At 38.5% G+C, this 27,178-nt stretch overlaps 1 protein-coding gene across 7 annotated transcripts in view; it reads right to left on the bottom strand.

Moving 5' to 3' along the window:
• Positions 1-27,178, bottom strand: part of LOC106094761 (Y+L amino acid transporter 2) — a 288,122-nt gene that overhangs the window by 11,687 nt on the left and 249,257 nt on the right. For all 7 annotated transcript variants that reach the window (XM_059362825.1, XM_059362821.1, XM_059362824.1 and 4 more), the window contains one exon: positions 2,532-2,750. In XM_059362825.1, coding sequence (XP_059218808.1) covers positions 2,532-2,750 — 219 coding nt within the window. The remainder of the gene's footprint in view (positions 1-2,531; positions 2,751-27,178) is intronic.

Below are 27,178 nucleotides of genomic sequence, written 5' to 3'. Positions count from 1 at the left end.
TGGTATATTTTGAGCTGCTTCCAAGGAACCAAACGATTAATTCGAATGTTTACTGTCAACAATTGGACAAATTGAATACAGCCATCAAGGAGAAGCGACCAGATTGGTCAATCGTAATAGTGTCATATTCCACCAGGACAACGCTAGACCGCACACATCTTTGGTCACTCGCCAAAAACTGAGTGAGCTTGGCTGGGAACTTTTGATGTATCCACCATATAGCCCTGACCTTGCACCATTAGACTACCATTTTTTTCGATCTTTGCAGAACTCCTTAAATGGTAAAACTTTCGGTAATGATGAGGCCATAAAATCGCACTTGGTTCAGTTTTTTGCAGATAAAGGCCAGAAGTTATATGAGCGTGGAATACTAAATTTGCCAGGAAGATGGCAAAAGGTTATCGAACAAAATGGCAATTATATATCTGATTAAAGTTTATTCTATGTTTTATTGAATAAGCATTTACTTTCTTTTAAAAAATCTGCAATTACTTTTTGGGCAACCCAATAGCTTTGGCAGAGCAGATTAAAGGCTCCACGCTTCGCATGGTGAATGAGGATGCACCCACTAGGATTACGAGGAGGCATTTCCATGGCATCCCCCGATCTCCTGAGTGACGTATCCTTGCAAGCCGTTATTTCTTTGGGATCAGACCACCTCCCCATAATTTTCAGCATCGACCGACTTCATTACCTCCGAGCGCCGGACGCTTGTCAATAAGAAGAAGACCGATTAGACGGGCTTCAAGGAGTACACTAATCGCCGCTTAAGTAAACTAATACCCCCCTTGAATGTGCTAGTTGCCGAGCGGAAATTCTGAGACATCATTAAATCTGGAGTCAACGAAAATAAGCGGAATTTGTGGCTGGAACACTTAGAGCACTCTTATTACCTATGTTGTTGTTGTAGCCACATTTTCATGTGAAGATGGCGATCCTCGTCATGCTCATGTAGGTGAGCAAGCTTGTTCCGGTCCAAAGGAGTCGAAGTCGAAGCAACGTAGAGTTAAACAGGGAGTGTTATCTCCGACACTGTTTAATCTCTACCTATCCTCCATTCCACGTCTGCTCTGTGACACGCAGTGGAATAATATTCCATCAAGAGGCAAAGATCCTGCCAGTGCGGAGACATAACAACATGCTGTCTAAGCAATACCTTTTGGGCTTTATCACAGGGACCATCCAAATCATCATCTTGTGGATAGGTATCCAACGCCCAGAATCCTTAAAGTTGATCTACATGATGTAGAGCGTGACGTTCAGCGCTACAACAGAAAACCTCTAAATCAAGCAAGTCTAGACAACATTCATACAGACACAGTAGCAGATGCGGTGAATAGCTACCGGGTGAATGAAGTCCTTAGACATCGACCGTCTCCCGTTGCACCAGAAGAAATTAACCTCCCGTTGCACCAGAAGAAATTAACAGCCAGACCTAGATCCATCTGGACGCACCCCATCTTAGTCGCAGAGGTCCTGGATCTGGACACTCAACAGAATCAAGCAGACGAAAGATAGAACACAACAAACTGCTACAACAACAACAAGAATAGAAAATTTTAACATCATCTGCATATATTAGCACCTTTGACCGAAGTATCACATTAGCCCGGTCCTTCCTCGAGGAACTATATCTGACTATATTTTGTCAGATATAGTATTTCCTACCTTCACCACTTGAGCTCTGCCCATTAGGTATGATCTTATCCAGTTCAAAAATGGGTTGAAGACCCATACGATACAATTCCAATAGTACTAGTTCATGATTGCCCTTATCAAAAGCTTTGCTAAAGTCTATATGAAAACAGGCAGTTTGAGTTTGAGTTAGATGAGACTTGAAAGGAAAAAAACTCTATCACCACTTTTCAAATAATTTAAGAATTGAATTTAATTTGTCGATTCCTCTATAGTTCGATGCTTCGATTTTACTACCCGAATTAAATAAAGGGACAATAAACGATTCTCTTCAAATTGGTGGTAAACAGCCAGTATCCAGAGGCATATTAAACATTATAGAGAGGAAGTGCAATTCTCTGGGCAGTTTTTGAGGCCGGGGACCGTTGTTTCCTTTAGACATTCCAAATTGGCCAACACTGTTTTAACATCTAATAATGGGAAATTAATAGTTGAGAATTCTGTAACACGCTAGGGATATTGGAGTGTAGAATTATATACTCTTTCAGAGTAGGCAGTTTTAAAAAATGATGCAAGTATATTGGAGATCCCACTGTCATCATCTTATCCAAAATGTAAGTCTTTGGACAATCATTACATCGACGCTATGATTTTACAAATCCATTCTCTATTCTCGATATAAAGCCGCGATATAGTCGTTTATTCAAGATAATGTATTCCGATCTTGTGACGAAATAGTTTACGAAGTGTAAACAAGAACCACATTTCTTAAATTTCTTATAAGACTTATTTTTCCTATTCTTAGCCTTGATAAAGCAGCCGAATGCCTCCACAAGGGAACAGTGTTTTTACAATTGCACGTAGCGCCTTGAAGTATCTCCATAGTGTTTACTTACATGTTATGACAGCTGCCAGCAGCTGCACTGGTACAGCTGGGGCATCGCAGGATGGCCAGAATGGTTGCAGCAGATATTGAGCAAAAGTTAACGCTGTTATAGCATTTCCCGTGGGCACCAAAATTAACAGAGCTACCCATAAATATAAAAAGGCTGGCAATGGACCAAAAGCTGTACCGATGTAGGCATAATCACCTCCCGATTTTGGGATCATAGTTCCTGAAATAAAAAAAAAAAGAGAATTAAAATTTAAAAAATACAACTAGATTACAGTCATTGCACTATTCTTTGCAAAATTTGTAAGATCCGGAAAATTCTATTTCGGCACATATTTTCAAAATCTCTAAGTATGCCATCTAATATGCAAATGTAAATTTGGCCATTAACATTCAAGTTTAAGCTCAATGATGGGGGACCTCCTTTTTATAGACAAGTCCGAACGGTGGGGATAAGTTCTCACATGACTTCTATGCATGGCAAAGTACCTCACAAATTTCACCAACAGATAAGTATTTTCTTGATATCGACATATGCAAATTACATCCAGATTGTTCTTTTTAATAGCAGAGAAGTGGTAAAGCATACTTTTCATAAATATGACACCCATAGTTTCTCTTCACATTATATGAATGTTCGTAGTTAAAGCAAAATGTTTAGCAATTTTAAACCAGTAAGGAAAGGCAAAAGTCGGGCGGTGCCGACTTTGTAATACCCTACACCTACCCTACAGGTACAAAGTGGGAGCTATATCTAATTCCGAACCAATTTTGATGGACCTCGGCGAATGTTTTCAGATGAGTTATTATACAATCTTTATCAAATTTCTGTAATAAATACGGTTGACAAATGGCAACATTATTGCAAAATACCCAAAATCGGAAGAACATATATATGGGAACTACATCTAAATCTGAACCGAATTTGACCAAACTTCTTAGATATTGTGGTAGGCATCCAGGAAAGCGTTTTTCACAATTTTGGCAATTAATGCGCTTGCTGTGGCTCTAGAACTGAACATCGGTCGATATACATTTATGGCAGCTATATCTAAATCTGATCCGATTTCTTTGAAACTCACTAGTAATAGTAAGCCATAAGAAATCCTTTCTGCCAAATTTCGAGAGAATCGGTAAACTCTATAACTTTACCAGTAATGTCGAGAGTCAAGAGAAAATCCTTTCTGCCAAATTTTGACCGAATCGGTTATTAATGCATTATTTAAATGCATTTTACTGGAAATCGGACGAACATATATATCGGAGCTATATCTTAATCTGAGCCGACTTTTTCCAATTCCAATAGGCTTCGTCTCTAGACCGAAAAACATGCCTGTACCAAATTTTTGAATGATCGGATGAAATCTACGACCTGTAGTTTGTACACAAATTAACATGGACAGACAGACAAACAGACATAGCTAAATCGAATCAGAAAGTTATTCTGAGTCGATCGGTATACTAAGTGGATCTCTCTTCCTTCTGGGTGTTACAAACAAATTCACTAAGTTATAATATCCTGTACCACAGTAGTGGTGTGGGGTATAAACAGCAGGTCGACTACTAAAAAGCTGTTGTTTGCTGAAAATGACTGCTGTCCAGTTTATGATGGTATTGTTAGGAGGCTAAGTAAAATATTTCATGCCTAATGATAAAACGCACTCTAGTTGGTCTCTTAGTTTTTTTTTTTTATCTTACTATGTTTCTAAAGAATGTTCTCTAGAATGTTAAAGCTTTTCCATTCAAAAATCGTGCATTATAACATTATATAAAAAATTTGAAATATTCTCATTTTATTGAGATTTTATTGTGAAACAAACTGGATTACTCAAGTAAAAACCAGGATTAACTGAATAAGGTTAAGCCAAGCGATCAGCCGATATACTTTTTTTTTAATATTTGACAGTACTTGGCATTAAGGATGTCAACTTGTTCTCTTTTTACATTCATTCTTTGTTTACGTTTTCTCCTATATGATGACATTTTCAATCGTCAAATTTGACATCCTTAATGATGTTTATGGGGCCTATCCACTTTGTGTTTTTGCATGTGACCTAACCTTCTATTAGTGAATCCTGAGTAAAAACGAATAAAATTCTGTCGGGTCGAACTTTGTATACTCAAATATATGTCTATCGCTAAAGACATTAATTAGATCGTATGCGGCAAGGATGTTCATGTGCCTAATACCGTTAACTGTTCCCAAATGGGCGAAGATTATGTAATCGGAAGACTAATCTGTATGGCAGCTATACCCAAACATGGTTTGATCTGGATCATATAAATGTCCCCTTTATAGATCCAATTTTACACTCCACAGGCTACACCCAAACTACCAACTACGACTCCTAAACCACTTAAAGTTGCCCCGAATAAGAAAGCGATTTTTGCAGCGAAATTCGCTGCTGAAACTTCCACTGATGACATGTTATTTTATATAAAATCAAAGATTAACATTGATGTCGAATTGAGTGTTTACAAATTTAAGTACCTTGAAAGGCGTAGCAAAGCTTCTTTCCGAATCATTGTTCCAGAAGACATTTTTGAAGTCGTTATAAAACCTGATTTTTGGCCCGCTAAGGCATTTATCCGAGAATATATCTTTAAGGATACGCCTCGATCTGATGTTGTTTACCTCCCAACTAATTCTTACTCTAAAATTATGCCAAAAAACTGAATTTATCATTTGCTGCTGATTACATTTCTCTAGTATATCAAAATGTTAGAGGGTTAAATACAAAACTGTCGCCTCATTACTCATATCATCGCTTTTACTGAAACTTGGCTTCAGAATAAGGTATACGATTCCGAAATATTACATTCCAAATATCAAATATATAGGCGTGCTCGGAACGGTAAAATTAAAAATTCTGGCGGTGGTGTGCTAATAGCGGTCTCCACTGAATTTCCTTCTGAAGAAATAATAGTGGAATCTTCCTTGGATATTGAATTATTAGCCGTAAAATATTTTTGAAAAATGTTTCAATATTTATTTCATGCTCTTACGTCCCACCCTCTTCATGTGAGGATATTTATTTAAAACACGTATCTGCAATCCAATCAGCATTTCAGTCGTCTCAACCAAGAGACACATTGATTGCCCTTGGTGATTTTAATCTTCATCAAATTAACTGGATTCATTCGTCCGAGCCAAATGATTTAACACCCGTTGTTGTTGTTGTTGTTGTAGCAGTTTATTGTGTACTATCTTTCGTCTGCTTGATTCTGTTGAGTGTCAAGACCCAGGAACTCCGCGACTAAGATGGGGTGCGTCCACAGGGATCTGGGTCTGAGTCGAGTGGGTCTGGCCGGGCAGTTAAACAGGTGACGTGTATCGTGCGGTCCCTGGTTACAGTCGGGACATACATCTTGCACATCGGCATCAATCCTAGCTCTGTGGGAATTGAGGCGGCTGCATCTTGTCTCCTGGTGGAGGTGGTCCACATGAGAACTAAGGAGGCAGCCCGTCGCAGTTCGGAGGGCGGCATTCTGACAGATCTGATTATTATTCCACTGCGTGTCACAAAGCTGACGTGACCACACTGGCGCTGCATAACTTACCACAGACCGGCCAATTGCTTTGTACGTGGTCAACAAGGTTTCTTTGTCTGCACCCCAAGTGCTGCCAGCGAGTGACTTGAGGACCTTGTTTCTACTTTTGACTTTATTGCAGATTGCTGTGGCATGTGGGGAGAAAGTGTAGGAGCTGTCAAATGTGACGCCAAGTATTTTGGGACACTTGATGGTCGGAATCAATTCTCCATCGACCATCACAGTCAGCTCAGAATTCACCTCACGCGTATTTGTAGTGAACAGTGTGGCTGAAGATTTGGTGGCGGATATCTTCAGATTTTTTGCAGCGAAATATGAGGCAAGCTCGTTGAGGTAGACGTTCAACCTATCGCAGATGTCATCAATGGGTGGGTAACACCCGTGATACCAAATGGCATTTCTAATGAATGCATCGGCATATTGTTAAATTTTGGTCTTTTTCAAATTAATTATATAAACAATTCATTTTCTAAATTACTCGATCTTGTTTTCGTTAATCAACCATCTGAGCTATGTTTAAGTTCTAATGATCCGATTGTAAGTCCTGAGGATATATATCATCCGACACTCACATTACTTATACTCTATCCCACTTCTAAAGTTAAAAGAGATGTATATGGTTGCCCAAAAAGTAATTGCGGATTTTTTAAAAGAAAGTAAATGCATTTTTAATAAAACTTAGAATGAACTTTAATCAAATATACTTTTTTTACACTTTTTTTCTAAAGCAAGCTAAAAGTAACAGCTGATAACTGACAGAAGAAAGAATCCAATTACAGAGTCACAAGTTGTGAAAAAAATTGTCAACGCCGACTATATGAAAAATCCGCAATTTCTTTTTGGGCAACCCAATAGCAATTGAAAACGTGTACTGTTTTGCTAAAACTGATTACATCAAACTGAACTCCCTACTCTCATCTGTTCATTGGAATGAAATTTTCAGATCTAAAGATATCAATGAATTGATTTCAACTTTTTATACTGTGCTACTTGACTTTATTTCTCAATCTGTCCCTAAAACTACTTTTCGCAACGCATCTGGTCCTCCATGGAATACAACCAATCTTTCTAGGCTGAAGAACAAGAAGAATAAATTATATAAAAGGTTTAAACGCTCAGGGTCAACGTATAATAAAGAAAACAAATTGACGTATGGTAGTTATTTGAAAAAAATTAGAAATCAATTGAAATTAAATACTAAATCCTTCTACAAATTTGTGAATTCAAAGCGTTGTTGTAAAAGTTTACCGAATTTTCTTAGATATAAAGCTAACGTAGCCGATAACGATTCAGGCATTGCCGACATCTTTGCTGACTTTTTTAGCACTACCTACTCAGATAATTATTATGATTTATGTGGAACATATCCATACACAATCAACAATTCAGCTTTTATAGATTCAGATTGGCGAAAACGTAGTACTTGAAAATTTAAGGTCACTGAAGATAACTTTTAATCCCGGTCCAGATGGAATTCCATCGAACATTTTAAAGCATTGCGCTCTCGAACTTTCGTATCCCCTTTGTACACTTTTCAACAGATCATTAAAGCATGGATATCTGCTGGAATTGTGGAAGCAATCTTATATAAGACCATTATTTAAAGCCGGAAATCGCAATGAGGTATCTAATTACAGGGGCACTTCAATTTTGAATGCTATTCCGAAGCTATTAGAGAAAATTCTGACTGACACTATTTCACATCAAGTCTCTTCTATATTGTCTCCCTACCAACATGGGTTCCGGAAATCGAAATCGACGATAACAAATATTTTAGTATTTACTTGTTTAGTCAACGATGACTCTAAGGAACGCTACCAAACGGATACTATGTATACCGATTTTAGTAAACATTTGATAAAGCCAACCACAACCTTCTGTTAAGAAAAATAGATCTTATTGGTTTCAGTCCATCTTTACTAAAGTGGATCAGATCATATCTGACTGGACGTACTCAAAGAGTTAAATTTGGTACTGCAGTTTCCAAACCAATTGTTGTCTCTTCAGGTGTTCCACAGGGCAGTCACCCTGGCCCTGTGCTGTTTTGTTTGTTCATAAACGATCTCCCTTTTGCTTTAAAGCACTCCAATATTTTGATGTATGCAGATGATGTAAAGATCTTTAGATCAACGAGAGACTCTGATGAACACTGTTATCTTCAGTATGACCTTGATACTCTTTACGAATGGTGCAACCAGAACTTTATGGAACTTAATATTTCAAACACATATCATTTTCAAGAATAACCTCTCTTAAAACTAGTTACTTTTTGGGTTCCTATCAACTTGAAGTAGTCTATAGCTTTAAAGACCTTGGATTTCTTCTCGATCAACGCTTAAACTTCCGTCAAAACTTCTCAATGGTGGTAAACAAAGCACGTAGTGCTCTTGGCTTCATGAAACGCTGGAGTAAAGAACTTAACGATTTCTCTGTGACGAAAAACTTATATACGTCGCTAGTTAGAAGTAATCTCGAGTACGGTTCAGTGGTATGGGATCCGTACTACAATATTCATTCTGATTTGATAGAATCAGTTCAAAAACAATTTCTACTATTTGGCTCCGTCGAAATGGGTGGGACAGAAGTTCATTACCTTCGTATGAGTACCGATTAAATCTTATAAAGCTTCCTATATTAAAAAGTCGTAGAACCATGCTAAACATTACGTTTTTGACTAAATTAATTCATGGCCAAATAGATTCCTGCTCTCTTTTGAGTCGAATTTTCTTTAACGTTCCTATCAGACCTACCAGATATTTTGATCTTTTGAAAATTTCTTATTATAAAACCAACTTTGCCAATAATGATCCTTTTCGGCACCTATGTTATCAATTTAATCAACTGAAAGATATTATAGAACTATCTGAGAATCGAGAAAGTTTGAAAAGGAAAATTATGTTATTTTTAAATTCTTAGGTTAATACAGTTGTAAATATATTGTTTTTAGTCTGTAAGGGTATTTATTATCTATAAACTTAAATAAAAACAAGTAACAGTGTGTTAAGTTCGGCCGGGCCGAATCTTATATACCCTCCACCATGGAGCGCATTTGTCAAGTTCTTTTCCTGACATCTCTTCTTAGGCAAAAAAGGATATAAGAAAAGATTTGCTCTGCTATTAGAGCGATATCAAGATATGGTCCGGTTTGGACCACAATTAAATTGGTCCAAAAAAATGTCAGCCAATTCGAATAAGAATTGCGCCCTTTAGGGGCTCAAGAAGTAAAATAGAGTGATCGACCATAATAAACACGTACGATGATGGTCATGAGAGAATCCGTCGTACAAAATTTCAGGCAAATCGGATAATAATTGCGATCGGTTTATATGGCAGCTATATCAGGTTATGAACCGATTTAAACCTTATTTGACATAGTTCTTGAAAGTAACAATAAAAAACGTCCTGCAAATTTTCGGCCAAATCGGATAGGAATTGCGCCCTCTAGAAGCTCAAGAAATCAAGTCCCCAGATCTGTTTATATGACAGCTATATCAGGTTATAAACCGATTTGAACCATACTTGGCACAGTTGTTGGATATCATAACAAAATATTGGGTTGCCCAAAAAGTAATTGCGGATATTTTAAAAGAAAGTAAATGCATTTTTAATAAAACTTAGAATGAACTTTAATCAAATATAGTTTTTTTACACTTTTTTCTAAAGCAAGCTAAAAGTAACAGATGATAACTGACAGAAGAAAGAATTCAATTACAGAGTCACAAGCTGTGAAAAAATTTGTCAACGCCGACTATATGAAAAATCCGCAATTACTTTTTGGGCAACCCAATACTACGTGCAAAATTTCATTCCAATCGGATAAGAATTGCGCACTCTAGAGGCTCAAGAAGTCAAGACCCAAAATCGGTTTATATGGCAGCTATATCAGGTTATGAACCGATTTGAACCATACTTGGCACAGTTGTTGGATGTCATAACAAAACACGTCGCGCAGAATTTCATTCCAATCGGATAAGAATTGCGCCCTCTAGAAGCTCAAGAAGTCAAGTCCCCAGATCTGTTTATATGACAGCTATATAAGTTTATAAACCGATTTGAAACATACTTCGCGCAGTTATTGGATATCATAACAAAACACGTCGTGCAAAATTTCATTCCAATCGGATAATAATAGCGCACTCTAGAGGCTCAAAAAGTCAAGACCCAAGATCGGTTTTTATGGCAGCTATATCAGGTTATGGACCGATTTGAACCATACTTGGCACAGTTGTTGGATATCATAATAAAACACGTCGCGCAAAATTTCATTCCAATAGGATAAGAATTGCGTACTCTAGAGGCTCAAGAAATCAAGACCCAAGGTCGGTTTATATGGCAGCTATATCAAAACATGGACCTATGTGGCCCATTTACAATACCAACCGACCTACACTAATAAGAAGTATTGGTGCAAAATTTCAAGCGGCTAGCTTTACACCTTCGGAGGTTAGCGTGCTTTCGACAAACAGACGGACGGACATGGCTAGATCGACATTAAATGTCGCGACGATCAAGAATATATATACTTTATGGGGTCTCAGACGAATATTTCGAGTAGTTACAAACAGAATGACGAAATTAGTATACCCCCCATCCTATGGTGGAGGGTATAAAAAAATAACTTAAATTGGGATGTCGGCCTATATGACAGATATATTCAAACAACGTCCAATCTGAGCCATATTAACAACAATTGTCAAGGTGCCAAGCGAAACTCACAGTTCTTAATTTCATAGAAATCGTGTAATAAACGCACTTTTTATAGGATCAGGGCCCTTATCCTGGAGATCGAAGCATACGGCCGCTAAATTCAAATATGGTTCATTCTGGACCATATTCAAAAAGAATTTCGAAGGGGTAACACAAGTCATTGTTCCAAATTTCGAATGGGATTTTTATGAGCTCAAGACCCTAAATGAGGAGATTTTTATACCCTCCACCATAAGATGGGGGGTATACTAATTTCGTCATTCTGTTTGTAACTACTCGAAATATTCGTCTGAGACGCCATAAGGTATATATATTCTTGATCGTCGTGACATTTTATGTCGATCTAGTCATGTCCGTCCGTCTGTCCGTCCGTCCGTCCGTCCGTCTGTCTGTCGAAAGAACGCTAACTTCCGAAGGAGTAAAGCTAGCCGCTTGAAATTTTGCACAACTACTTCTTATTAGTGTAGGTCGGTTGGTATTATAAATGGGCCATATCGGTCCATGTTTTGATATAGCTGCCATATAAACCGATCTTGAGTCTTGACTTCTTGAGCCTCTAGAGTGCGCAATTCTTATCCGATTGGAATGAAATTTTGCACGACGTGTTTTGTTATGATACCCAACAACTGCGCCAAGTATGGTTCAAATCGGTCCATAACCTGATATAGCTGCCATATAAACCGATCTAGGGTCTTGACTTCTTGAGCCTCTAGAGGGCACAATTCTTATCCGATTTGAATGATTTTTTGCACGAAATATTTCGGTATGATGCCAATTATTGTTGAAATCGGTCAATAACCTGATATAGCTGTCATATAAACAGATCTGGGGATTTGACTTCTTGAGCTTCTAGAGGGCGCAATTCCTATCCGATTTGGCTGAAATTTTGCATGACGTATTTTATTTTTACTTTCAACAACTGTGTCAAAAAAGGTTCAAATCGGTTCATAACCTGATATAGCTGCCATATAAACCGATTTGGGATCTTGACTTCTTGACCCCTAGAGGTCGCAATTATTATCCGATATGCCTGAAATTTTGTACGACGGATCCTCTCATGACCATCAACAAACGTGTTTATTATGGTCTGAAGCGGTCTATAGCCCGATACAGATCCCATATAAATCGTTCTCTCTGTTTTACTTCGTGAGCCCCAATGGGCGCAATTCTTATACGAATTGGCTGAAATTTTACACAGGTCTCCAACATATAATTTAATTGTGGTCCGAACCGGACCATATCTTGATATCGTTTTAATAGCAGAGCAACTCTTTTCTTATATCCTTTTTTGCCTAAGAAGAGATGCCGGGAAAAGAACTCGACAAATGCGATCCATGGTGGAGGGTATATAAGATTCGGCCCGGCCGAACTTAGCACGCTTTTACTTGTTTTTATATAACAGTAATATCCAAAAATGATGTAAATTAACCTGTTCCAGGATTTAACTTACGTATGGAGGATTTAACTATCGTTATATTGGCTTGGAATTTCGATATACATATAATTTAAAGGATCGGGAATGGATATTTCGATGTGTTGCAAATGGAACACAGTGGGATAGAATAAATAAAACTAGTATACTATATGCCATTTAATAACGGATTGAGATAACTGTTTGAAATGGTTAGAGGGATTTTTGAGTACAATTCACCATAATTTTGGAAATCGAACCACAAAAGATCGCGGTGCCTCAAAATACGTTTATAAGATCGTCACAGGTGGCGAATACTGGATATGTGCGAATAAGCTCGAAACAAAAACACAATCGACGGTATGGGTCTTCGGCCGAACTTAGCACGCTTTTACTTGTTTTTATATAACAGTAATATCCAAAAATGATGTAAATTAACCTGTTCCAGGATTTAACTTACGTATGGAGGATTTAACTATCGTTATATTGGCTTGGAATTTCGATATACATATAATTTAAAGGATCGGGAATGGATATTTCGATGTGTTGCAAATGGAACACAGTGGGATAGAATAAATAAAACTAGTATACTATATGCCATTTAAGAACGGATTGAGATAACTGTTTGAAATGGTTAGAGGGATTTTTGAGTACAATTCACCATAATTTTGGAAATCGAACCACAAAAGATCGCGGTGCCTCAAAATACGTTTATAAGATCGTCACAGGTGGCGAATACTGGATATGTGCGAATAAGCTCGAAACAAAAACACAATCGACGGTATGGGTCTTCGAAGTTGAGCTAAATCCTACCAAAGGTGGATTCTTCGTCAAAACTTGTCATGTGGCGACTATTCCGCTTAAGCAACAATTCTGAGTGATGCATCAAATTTGATTGCCAGAAATCTTGAGAGAAATTCGAAAAACGAACGTCAGAAGACGAACTATTGTTTGCAATGACAATGCGAATCAGCGCCTTCTTGACCGACTAAAACGTCGAATTGATGGGTAATTTGCGGCACAGCCCTGTCTTGGCACCCAATGACCACTTTTTATGAAGTGGATTTTAATTTGCGGGAAGAAAAGGATATAGTGATTCCACAATTGGTCGGACGTATGCAAAAGTGAACAAATTATACTGGAGGATACTTTGAGAAACAATAAAACAGTTTTGATGATAAAAAGCCCTCGTATTCGTTCTCAAATAGCATATTTTCACTAGTCTTTTTCGATGCTATGGTGCTGCAAGTTTTATATGTAAAAGACATTTCGAGAAATTTGATTTTTGAAGCCATTTGATTGCATTTAAATAACAGAAAGCCCTCTCTTTGGGCGATCCATCTACGTAAACAGCTAGGGTTTTCCATTTCCCGGCTTTTTACAATCACGATAAAATAAATTTTTTTTATATCCCGGGTTACCGTGAATTTTTGTTCTTTTATTTCCATAAACATAAAAGCTAAATAGAAGTTGACAATAATCCTGTTTACGTGAGTCAAAGGTTTGGCCTCACACATCATATTAATTCAAATTACTCTTGAATTTTCTAATTAATTTTTTTCGACGATTATTTTTAGGATTTATTATTTTCTGGATTTAATAAAAGTGGCAAACGACCACTTGTTATAAATATGCACTTTTCACGAATCAAAAGCATGCAGCATTACTCCATTGTGTTAATTTTGCAGTTAAAAGACTATAAATACTCCAAATTATCAGAGTTATTCGGCTAAAGTTTAAGCGGGGAAAAGCATAATATATACATGATTTAAATACTACTTTAGTAGCGCTAAAATCAATACTTGGCTTCGATTCTTTTTGAAAAATTAAGCAAATTCGATTTGAAGTTAAAAATGGACATGTTAGTGGTCCATTGCGGGCATAATTGCAACGACGAAATGTTACACTAAATAAATCAGTAAATCGTAAACTCCTTATAGGAACAAAAACGGAAGAAATGAGAAGAAACGACACGATTATTTATCAAGTCAAAAATAAATAAAGCAGACTGAAATTTTCTACGACAATCCAAACTTTGTAATCCCAGTTACAAACATCCCGACCGATTTGGCGGATGTTGCACAGGAAACAAAGGCCTAAGGGCAAATTTAGAAGAAAGTTATTGAATTCGCTCAATACGGCGAATATACGAAATACAATAAGGATTCCAAATGATGGCCACACTTTAACTTTGATCTAACAAAAATTGTGGATAATATCTTAAAAGTGTTAAGATCAGGCAAGGACTTTATAAGCGTCAGGTATTATATAATCAATATGTGGAACTAAGGGCAAGGAAAAATCAAAAATCACACCTAGATCGCGAACTGACGTTGATTTTTCAAGCACACAGTTTCCAATTTTGAATGAAGTTTGGATGGGATGACGCAATCGGCAAAAAGAGATGTGACCACATTTCGATAAATTTATAAGAAGCTTGTTGCTTATGCACCAACCGAAGAGTTTGTCCAAGACATTTTGTAAATCGAAGACATCAGAGATGGACTCTATTCTATGAAATATTTTCAAATCATCAGCCTAGAGAAGAAAGCTAGACGTTGAAAAGCGCAAGGAAATGTCGGTTATGAATAAGATAAAAAGAAGAGGCCCCAGAAGTTTGAATAGAAGGTGAAGACACAAAATTCTCCATCTCAACTGTACACACTCTGTTGTGAAGTTATGAAGCAATCCATGAAAGAAAATTGCAATGAAATTCTAATTCTTGCAATTTATCAAGCACAATAGAATGCGATACTTTATCGAAAGCTTTAGACAAATCTGTGTAAACAGCTTCAACTTACAGCCACGTTCAAAGACAGATAAGCAATATTCCGTAAACAGAACCAAATTACTTGTAGTTGATCTTCCGGATAAAAATCCATGCTTATGGGGAGAAATAATTGATTTGCAAATAAACAAAAAAAAAAACAATGTTTGTGAATAACGTAATCAAACATTTTTAAAACACATAACAGTTTAGCAATCCACCCCAGATTTAGAGCCCCATTTTGCGATGGTCACTAAAAAATTGCTGCTTGTGGGGTATTTTGGGAAAGGGGATGACCCTCAGAAAATTGGTCCCGAAAGTGGGTATCAATTCTTGCTCTACCCCCCAATACCTTTCATTTAAGCTCCACATTGACATGGTCGGTAAATATGCCTCCCAAACAATAAGCCCGGAATATATATCAGCAACGTGCTCTATTCTCATATATCTATCATATCATCATTTATCATTTATTTGAACCCCATATTGCCATTGCCCTCTAAATTGGATATCAAATTCGTTTTCTAATCTCATTTAAACTCCTTATTGCAAAAGTTAGCAAATATGTCCGGTTCAGGTATTGGCCCTAAAAACTATGAATATTTTGTTCCACTCTCTTTAAAACCCAAATTGTCTTGGTGAGCAAATACGTCCTATTTGGGGGTTGTTGTGGTGGTGGGACGTCTGCTAGACAGTTGACCCCTAATGTTGATATCAGATACGTGGTCTACTCCCAAATACCTTTCATTTGATCCCCATATTTCCATAGTCGGCAAACATGACCGGCTTGGGGGGTGTTTTGAGGGATGGGCGGCCACTCAGTGAGTTGGCCTTGAAAATATATATAGGATTCGTGTTCTACTCTAAAACCCCTCTTATTTGAGCCTCATATTGCAATAGTCAGCAACTACTTCCTAGTTCCTAGTTGGGGGGGTGGGGTGGCCCCATAGACACTTTTCCCGAATATTGATATCAGATTTGTGCTTTACTTCCAAAGACCTTTCATTTGAGCTCCATGTGGCTATGGTCGTAAATGTGTCCCCTTTGAGGGAGGTTTTTGGGGAGAGGTCGCCCCCCAAAACACTTGGTCTCATATTTGGATATCAGATTCGTATTCTACACTCAAATACCTTTTACTTAAGCCCCATATTCCCATGGTCACTAAATAAGTCCTGTTTGGGGGGTGTTTTGGGGAAGGGGTGGACCCCCAGATTCGTCTTCTACTCGCAAATACCTTTCATTTGAGTCCCATATTGCCATGGTCGGTAAATATGTCCGATTTAGGGGTGTTTTGGGGGTTGGGGTGGTCCCCCTACCACCTGGTTCGACAATTGGATATCAGATACGTTTTCTTATCCTAAATACCTTTCATTTGAGTCCTATATTGTCGTGATTGGTGTAAATATATGTTTGGTAGGTGTTAGGGTGGGGCGGACCCCCTAGGTACCCCATCCGAAATTTGGATACCAATTTTTTTATTTTTAGGGTACTGTATGAGAGCACACAAAATTTCGCTTAAATCGCACCACCCATCTCCGAGATCTGGCGTTTCTGAAAATTAGGGTAAGGGGGAGGGTCCGCCCCCCTTCAGATATAAAAAAAATGTAGTACCCTAGTTTTCACCACGGGATCATTATGCATCATCTGTGAAAATTTCAAGAAAATCGGTTCAGCCGTTTCTGAGTCTATAAGGAACACACAAACATACAAACAAACAAACCACTTCCAACAACTCTGCCAAAGACGGTCCAAATCAGTCTATAACCTGATATAGCTCCGACGTAGCCCGTCTCTCGATCATCCATGTTCGGTTCTTAGAAGCTTTCATTTTTGCTGGTTTGACAGAAGTTTGGTATGTAGAATAAAATTGTGCCCTACAACTAAATTAATTTGTATAAGTTTTTAGCAGAATTCATGGAGGTGGGTTCCTAAGATTTGGCCCGGCCGAACTTAGCACGCTTTTACTTGTTAAAACTTCTTAACAATATTTTTTTTTGAAACATTTTAAAACAAAATTTTAATCTGTAAAAATGAATAAATATATATATATATATATATATATATATATATATATATATATATATATATATATATATATATATATATATATATATATATATATATATATATATATATATATATATATATATATATATATATATATATATATATATATGACTATACCACCATAAAAACCCCCAAATAGGACGTATTTGCTCACCAATATTATTCATTCCCGTTTTCCCAGGATTAATGCAAAAATTTCCCGGGAAATCCTGTCTTCAAAAAAGCAAGAATTCCCTGCTCAAAAATTCCCTTTGCAAAACCCTATTAACAACTCAATGAATTGATGTAGGTCAAACATCGCCAAATGCTTTAAGTGTTTGTCGATAACTGAATGTGTGTCATGGATTTTTTGTATATTAAAAATTCTGAAAAATTCTAAAAGTTCTGAGAGACTTTCAATATATTCGGAAGAGAAAACATTTGAATGCGTACGCGAATACATAACCACATTATGGTAATAGACTGGTATCTGTTGATGGTTACAGGTTTTTAAGATCCGATCGGGATGGCAGAGGTGGTGGAGTTGCTATCTATATAAGACATGACATAGATTTCAGACCCATTGCTTCGTCTAGTTCAACAGACAAAGTTGAATATATTTTTGCCGAATTCACTGTTTGCGTAGAAAAGTTCTGGTTGGGGTTGTATACCGTCCGAACAAAAGAGTGCAAAATGATGACTTGGTGAAGAGACTTGAGGATATAAATTGTCATTATAATGATATTATAGTCACTGGTGACTTTAATAGTAATGTGCTTGAAGAAACACATTTGACGGGGAGCATGCAATCAATAGGGTTGCATGTTGTTAATTCCAATACTGCCACACAATATACAATGACAACAGAGACTCTTATTGACTTGTTCTTCGTAAGTTCCAAGACTGATGTTAAGTTAAATGATCAATTATCGGCACCCCTATTTTCAAAACATGATTTATGTTTTTTGACTTATGGCGTTCCAATGGAATATACAAGTATAACATATACGTACAGAGACTATAGAAACATTAATTATAACTCACTACTTTGTGAAATTGGCACCGTTGAGTGGCAGAAACTTTATGGCATGTCTTGCGTAGATGAAAAGATTGCATTTCTTCAACATAATGTGAGTCAGATTTTCGACAAATGTGTTCCGATGAAGACCCGAACTGTTTTTTCGAATGGGAATCAGTGGTTTGATAATGATATTAAAGTATTGATACGTAAAAGAGATTGTGCGTACTCTCGATGGAAGCGTTTTAGAACACCTGAACTCTTTAATGATTACAAGCGTGCGAGGAATCAGACCACTTCTTGTATAAAGACGAAGAAAATAGCTTATTTTAGTCGTAAATTTCAAGAGGCATTGAACACGAAAGATACATGGAGACATATTAAGTCAATTGGAATAGGAAGTGATAATGCATCAATTGATAGACATGTTGATTTAGATGAGATTAATAGGAGTTTCTTGAACATATCTTTTCCTGAGCCAAACGTACATTTCTACGACAGTGAATCTAGTAACGTAAACCATAGTAGTAACAACACCTCACCAGACCTACGTTTTGATCTTGAGCGTTTTGAACAAAGCGATATCGTTAGCGCTGTAGAATCGATTAAGTCTAATGCCATTGGTTCTGATGGTATTGACCCAAGATTTTTTAGGATAATTCTACCCTTTATTCTTCCGTATATGTGCGCCATCTTTTTAACAATATTATTTTAAGGAGTTGCTATCCACAGTCTTGGAAACGGGCAAGGATAGTCCCAATACCAAAGAATAACCAGGAATTTAGGCCAATAGCAATACTTCCATACGTCTCTAAGATATTTGAGACTCTAGTCAACCGGAAAATATCTGAATATATTGCGAATAATTCGCTGCTAACAGATTTTCAATCTGGTTTCCGGCCAAAGCACAGTTGCACTAATGCACTTTTGAAAGTAGTTGAAGATGTAAGGAGTGATATTGAAAGCGATAAAGTTGCCTTTCTTGTTCTTTTAGATCATTCGAAAGCATTTGATTCCATTGATCCCAATATACTTTGCCTTAAACTGAAACATTTCTTTAAATTTTCTGAAAGAACAACGGATCTTATATATTCCTATCTTACGAATAGAAGCCAATCGGTATGTGTTGATAGCCGCTGTTCTAGTTATCTTCCTGTCTCAAGAGGTGTTCCACAGGGGTCTGTATTGGGCCCACTCCTTTTTTCCTTATATACCAATGACCTTCCTGGACAGTTGCGCAACTGTGGTATTTATATGTATGCCGACGACGTACAGCTGTATATGAGCTACTTGCCGGAGAGGCTGATCGATGGCGTACTTCGACTAAATAATGGATAGGATAAACACATGGGCAAACGCCAACGGACTACTTTTAAATCCAACAAAGTCAAAGTGCCTTGTAAATCGTAGGAATCGGGTGACAATGCCGCCCAATCTTGATGTGGCAATCGCTGGAGCCCCAATTGAGATTGTTTCATCTGCAAGAAACCTTGGTTTGGAGTTTGATGATAGACTTTCATGGAAGAATCATGTCAGTTTGACAGTGGGCAGGAGCTACGGCGTTTTACGAAACTTATATATGAGTCGACAGTATACCCCTTTGTCAATAAGAATGCTTTTGGCTATGACATTAATTCTGCCGAAACTATTATACTCTTGCGAGATTTTTTACGGTTGTCATGTAACTCATAGGAATAAATTGCACGTGGCCTTTAACGATGTCGTTAGATACATTTTTGGTTTGCGTAGAAGAGACCGGGTATCTGACTCTGCCAAACAAGTATATGGTGTCTTTTTTAACTCGTTCCTTAAGATACGCTTGTTGCAAATGATCCACAAGATAATTTATACCAATAAACCGTCATATCTGGCGTCTGTATTGCGTTTTGCCAACTCTACAAGAGGTAAACAAGTAATACAAATACGTCATCAATATCGTGTATCTGAACAACAGTTCTTTGTTAATGCTATACGTCTCTGGAATAATCTTCCCAATAAAAGTAAATAACGACAGTTCAAATCTTTGATTTATAATCATTTTAATTAATTATTTGTTTTTTTTTTATAACTATTTTTTTAATTTATTTTATTAGTAACTTTGATTAAATTGTTAAATTTTCTTTAAAGTTTCTTTTTCTTCTTTTTTTATTTTGTTTAAACCTTTTTTTATACCCTCCACCATAAGATGGCGGGTATACTAATTTCGTCATTCTGTTTGTAACTACTCGAAATATTCGTCTGAGACCCCATAAAGTATATATATTCTTGATCGTCGTGACATTTTATGTCGATCTAGCCATGTCCGTCCGTCTGTCCGTCCGTCCGTCCGTCTGTCTGTCGAAAGCACGCTAACTTCCGAAGGAGTAAAGCTAGACGCTTGAAATTTTCCACAAATACTTCTTGTTAGTGTAGGTCGGTTGTATTGTAAATGGGCCATATCGGTCCATGTTTTGATATAGCTGCCATATAAACCGATCTAGGGTCTTGACTTCTTGAGCCTCTAGAGTGCGCAATTCTTATCCGATTGGAATGAAATTTTGCACGACGTGTTTTGTTATGATATCCAACAACTGTGCCAAGTATGGTTCAAATCGGTCCATAACCTGATATAGCTGCCATATAAACCGATCTTGGGTCTTGAATTTTTGAGCCTCTAGCGTGCGCAATTCTTATCCGATTTGAATGAATTTTTGCACGAAGTATTTCGTTATGATATCCAACAACTGTGCCAAGTATGGTTGAAATCGGTCCATAACCTGATATAGCTGTCGTATAAACATATCTGGGGATTTGACTTCTTGAGCTTTTAGAGGGCGCAATTCCTATCCGATTTGGCTGAAATTTTGCATGACGTATTTTATTTTTACTTTCAACAACTGTGTCAAAAAAGGTTCAAATCGGTTCATAACCTGATATAGCTGCCATATAAAACGATCTGGGATCTTGACTTCTTGACCCCTAGAGGTCGCAATTATTATCCGATATGCCTGAAATTTTGTACGACGGATCCTCTCATGACCATCAACAAACGTGTTTATTATGGTCTGAATCGGTCTATAGCCCGATACAGATCCCATATAAATCGTTCTCTCTATTTTACTTCGTGAGCCCCAATGGGCGCAATTCTTATACGAATTGGCTGAAATTTTACACAGGTCTCCAACATATAAATTAATTGTGGTCCGAACCGGACCATATCTTGATATCGTTTTAATAGCAGATCAACTCTTCTCTTATATCCTTTTTTGCCTAAGAAGAGATGCCGGGAAAAGAACTCGAAAAATGCGATCCATGGTGGAGGGTATATAAGATTCGGCCCGGCCGAACTTAGCACGCTTTTACTTGTTTAACTTAAAATTGTATCAGTAATTTTGCTTAAATTGTTAAATATTTTGTACCAATTATTGTTCTATTTGAATGAAAACTTGTTGAACTCATTGTGTTTATCAATTTACTAACCCATGCTTTATATAAGACACTGTCTTTTGTATGGGTTTTATCATAATAAAATACAAATACAAATACATAATGAATGAATGCTGCTCCACACTTCACGGCCTTTTAATCCAACAACTTAAATTTTGTTGGTCTTCTTTTCCATTCTATCCAGAACTAAAACCATCCTATTTTCCCTTTTCATTGGATTCCAACCCGTATTATAGGTCTTAGTGACGTTCAAAAGTAAACTCAAACTAAGACTTTTAAACTTAAGCGCCGTCTGACATTATCCATTGTAATGAAATGTTGCTTTAAGTAATATTTTTAAATAAATTGCGCAAAAACTGAGCATGTGGAACATAATGTAATTTGCCAAAAATATACGTCATTTGTTTCATTTGCAGAAATTTTGGATATGGAACAAAATTCACAATAAAAAAAAGAATAAGGAACAAGGAACAAATGCTCCAAAGTCTCATCATTTTCCCCACAAGCTATCACTTGCCGCACCTATTTTGCATAATGGAGCTCGTAGTCCTTTCTGCCGTTTATGGTATTGAAATCTGACCTCCTTCTTACTTCCTTTCGGTAGACATCTCGTCTTTTTACAAACCGGATCCCGCCATAGGATTTTCGTCATCCTACCGACCGTTTCGCAGTTCCACAGTGCTACATGCATTCGTCGCCTTAACTCGGACTGTCGGTCCAAAATGCTTCGTGTTAACCAAGTTAATTGGCGGCAGTCATATCGCCTTCACTGACAAATCGACTCTTTCATTTCCCCTTACTCCGCTATGGAGTAACGGGTGAATTCACGCATTCCATGAACGCACGGAACCTGCAGGACGGTATTATGGTCTGGCAGTCGAAAACAGATCTCCGTCTCTGGGTACTCTATATAGACCCCCAGGCCCACTCTGTCTTCTAGCTTTGATCGATCTGTGTAACATGAACTTTCAGATGGCAATATCAGAGTTCCGTCAATCAACACCTGTGTCGCTGGCAGCAGTGCCTCGGAAACCTCCTTTGTTTCCTGTTGTCGCAATGATTTATCGCGATGGTGTGACCTGCTCCTGTCCTCCACCCATTCTTCGCCTTAAGTCTCATATCCAAAGTGGGTGCCTCACACTTAATCTCTACGTCTATGGGTCGGATATTTAGAAAAGTCTCGTTCCTCATCGCCCTACCAATGCCAAGACAACATGTTATCTATACCTGTTGAATTATCCTACTGAGGCGTAAGGAAGTATTGATCTCATCCCATGACAGCCGGTTGTACGCACCGGATTGACCCGATGGAAACCTACATCGGCAAGGGCTGCCGCCTCAGTGTACGTGTTTGCCTTTTTTTTCGTCATGGAAGAGGCACATCCCGGAGTGCCTTCTCCTCAAGCTTCTGGTTCGTGCCGGGATTGAAAAGAACTCCGGACCCTGGTTCTGTTTGGTTTGCCATAACCGCCTCCATCATCGGTCTGTGTCAGTGAGGTGTAACCGATGCGTGGAGTGGGTACATTTCCGATCTTGCTCTGGAAGTATAGTCATACTGAATATGTTGCAAGGTGCTGTGCGAACATAGACAGCAGTGGGTCACAAACGGCGTCGTCGTCGCCTTCGTCGACCTCGTCGTCGGACTATGTGACCTCCCCGACCTCTCCTGTGCAGCAATATACGCAACAGCAGCATCGCAACCCCAATATTGCCAGACCAGTGCCGTGAAGTGTGTAATTTTTGCAACTTAACGCAACGGTCTCCGTGGCAAGATCGACTAGATTGTGGATTTTATGAATCGGAAGAACATATTGGTCGCAGCGATCCAGGAGACAAAGCTGACCAACACCTGCAGTTTGCACAGTTGTTACGGATACAATGCTACGTAAGGATAGCTCAAGGATTGTAGGTGGGGGATTGACCTTCGTGATACTCCATTCCGTGCAATATACACCCATCTCGCCTACGCCTGGCGCTAGTGACCCCTACATGGAGTGCATGGGGATAGCAGTCAGGTCCGGTACCGCCGAGATTATCTGGCACCTCGTCTGGCCAAAATGTTCACAGCGTGCCTTGAACTTTCATATACTGCGAAAGCCTGGCAGGAGGCAAGGGTGGTGTTTATACCTAAGCCCGGCAAGGCAAGTTATACGACACCAAAGGCCTACAGACCCATAAGCCTTACGTCCTTTCTACTCAAAACCATGGAACGTATTGTGGACACCATGGACATCCAGCGAACTGCTCAAATACTAACAGCATGCCTATGTCAAGGGAAGGTCGGTGGAGACTGCCCTGTACGAGGTTGTGCATAAAATAGAAGAATCGTTCGATGCCCAAAACGTACACCCTGGCGGTATGCATTGACATCGAGCGGGCTTTTAACAATGTGCAGAGCGACACACTGATCCAATCCTTAGGCCAGTACCGGGTGGACCCGGTTCTTAGAGACTGGATAAACCATATGCTAAGGACCAGGTGGATAAATTGTGTGTCCCATGGCATAAATATAAGGGAGAAAGTGGCACAGGGCACGCCACAGGGGGACATTTTATCGCCACTCCTATGGGTGACCGCCATAAATGACCTATTACGGATGCTGACTGAGGAGGGATTTGAATTCGTCTGCTACGCAGACGATGTTATAATACTTCTAAGAGGTAAGGATCCGAACGAGCTATGCAGAAGGGCCGAAAGGGTCTTGCATACGGCATATGACTGGGCTAGACCCAGAGGTCTCACTGTTAACCCAGAGAAGACTGAAATATGCTTGTTCACGAGGAAGATGAAGATGGGCCAGTTTAACGCACCACGTTTCCTCAATAAGACGATTTCGATATTTGACGAGGTCAAATACTTAGGTGTGATCTTGGACAGGAAGCTGAATTGGAAGTGTCACATTCAGGAGCGTACTGAGAAGGCTCACACATGTTGGACACTATGTAGACGGGCCGTTGGCTCGAAATGGGGCTTGAATCCTAGAATAGTTCACTGGCTCTACAGGAGCGTGATTACCCCAATACTCACTTACGCCTCAGTAGTTTGGTGAACTGCTATGGAGAAAAAGTGCAACATAAGGACCATACAACAAGTTCAGAGAACATGTTGTCTTGGCATAGGCGGAGTGACGAGGACCACGCCCACTAGGACACTGGAGACAATTCTAGATATCCGACCCATTGACATACGGATTAAGTGTGAGGCAGCCACTACGGCTATGAGACTTAAGGCGATGGGAGAATGGATTGAGGAAGGGAGCAGCTCACACCATTGCGGTATAATCGAGGCGACGATAGGAAACCTGGAAGGAAGTGGAGAGGTTTCCGATCGGATACCTGAGATGAACTTGAAGTCGAGTGCGACGCACTGCTGCCATCGACACAGTCTTGGATTGACGGAACGCTAGTATTGCCATTTGGAAGATCATGTTAAGCGGATGGATCAAAGCTAGAGGACAGAGAGGTCCTGGGGGTTTACATTGAAAACCCAGGGACTGACATTTGTTTTAGACTGCCTGACCATAATACGATCCTGCAGGCGGAGATCCGGGCGATCACGGAATGCGTGAAGTGGTGTGGTGCTAACGCGAGAACGTCGAGTGTGAACATCTCTACCGACAGTAAAATTGACATAAGGGCAGTGTAAGAAGGAGATTAACGCCTTCTCTGAGGATGGCGAAATCCGCATCCGCGTTTGGGTGCCGGGCCATAACGGAGTAAGGGGAAATGAAAGGGCAGGCGATTTGGGTAGGGCATGCAGAGAAGATAATGAGACGTTGGAGCATTTCCTTTGTCATTGCCCGGCTTTCGCTTCCAACAGATACCGGTACTTAGGTGGAGACACAATATCAGACATGAACCAACTTAGGGGAGTGGCATGGAAAACAATAAAGGATTTTGTAAGTAACACGGAATTCCTAACTTAAAATTTTCTTTTTAGAGGTTACTTTATAGTTTTTAGAGCGCACAACAAGCCGATTACTGGCTTATGTGTATGTCCATAGTGGCATGGGGCAGATTAATATCAGCATCCTCTTTTCAACCTAACCTAACCTAACCTAGTTTTTAATTTTGTTTGTGGTGTTAGTTCTTATCGTTAATATGCAGCGATCATATTTTACGATTGAAAGTGCACTTTTAGTTTCTCTCTCACACACTACCTCATTTTCATTTTGGGCACCACTGAAATAGACGTACAAAAAGCATTTTTTTTAAGTTAGGCAGAAAATGTCTTTTGCTGTGTAAATGGCATTTGACTGGATTCCTACACCAAGATTTCGTTTGGGACCACCAAACTCGTCGGTAGGATTTGTCAAAAAATATTTATGTTTTCTACGTTGAAACTATGCTCTTAAGAGTAATTTTCTTTTGTAGCGCAGCAAGAAAGAAAATAACTCCATTTCATAAAGTTTTACCAAATGAAGACATCTAACTGTTTTAACAAACCACACTTGCAAAATTGCTACTCTAAAGGTGCTTATGACATGTCACTTTTTGTATTCACATGTCATTGAAAATGTTTGTCGCTATCACACCTGTATGTTATTTTCGTATGACATTACCTAAAAATTTGAGCAAAAGCTGATTTGTATTGCTAAAATTGTGAGAAAACTGTTTAAATTATAAATTTGTGAAAATAATTTAATTTGGGGTTAGTTTCATTCGAACGACAACAATAACAGCTGATTTCTTTATGTTTATGCCAAAAGGAATAGAGCACGCTCTAATCGAAAAAAATTTGCATGTGCTATTTTGAAGTGATTTTCATATGTTAGGTTCGTTTGTATCACACGACATGTACAATTCACATTTTCTGCCTGACTTTAAAAAAGTTTTTTTTTCTACGGATAACCCAACGGCCCGCAGCCGGACAATATCCGATTGTTACAGATTCTTACTAAATATACAATGAACCCCATTGTACATTGAGACATTTTCAACAACAGCAAAAGAAAATCGTTATGTCGCTCAAGCAATCATACATAGAACAGTGAGAAAATGACGATAGAATACCCCCTTTGTCTTCCATTATAAATCCAATTTTCATGTGGAAATAGAATAATGTCATAACAGAATTTTGTCATCATTCCATTGTTCTGTCTACGTACATAATGTCTTCTTTCTATTTATTCAATATTGTCATGAGAATTACAGTGATTCTCTTTTTTACACAATGTCACAAAATAACAATCGATTCTGTAGAGACACATAAAGAATAGAAAACAAGGAAAATAGCGGTTTATAAGGCGCCTCCAACACGCATACACAGAAAAAAAATGTTCGCCATTTGATACAACTTTTCAATATCAATAAAATGTTTATAAATTTTTTGGTAAAATTGTATAGGGGCATTTTCTTTGTAACGGACGTTACATTGTGATTGAAATATGCGAATGTATCTCTGGAAGAAATATATTTAAAAGTTTGTCAGACGAAATAATGACTGAGACATCTGTTCTAGCCATTGACAACAAAGCGGTAGACTTCTGCAAGACTAGATTAGGCCATATAATGTTGGTATGCTCGCAGCCCCCTCTTTGTGACCACTTATCATTCGGTGCACTTCGGGCCTGATCCTGAAAACCTACTTGTCGCTAGAGGCATACCCACAGATTCCAGTTCCCCTGGAATGTGTACAGTAGTTCCTACACTCAAAAAATAAAACGTCTGAGACATTTCTATGTGGCCCGGTATCCAGATCAGGTGAATTGTTCAGCCATCTCGT

The sequence above is a fragment of the Stomoxys calcitrans genome, chromosome 1, assembly GCF_963082655.1.
Source record: "Stomoxys calcitrans chromosome 1, idStoCalc2.1, whole genome shotgun sequence".
Classification (NCBI taxonomy): domain Eukaryota; kingdom Metazoa; phylum Arthropoda; class Insecta; order Diptera; family Muscidae; genus Stomoxys; species Stomoxys calcitrans.
This window is presented reverse-complemented; position numbering and strand designations above follow the sequence as displayed.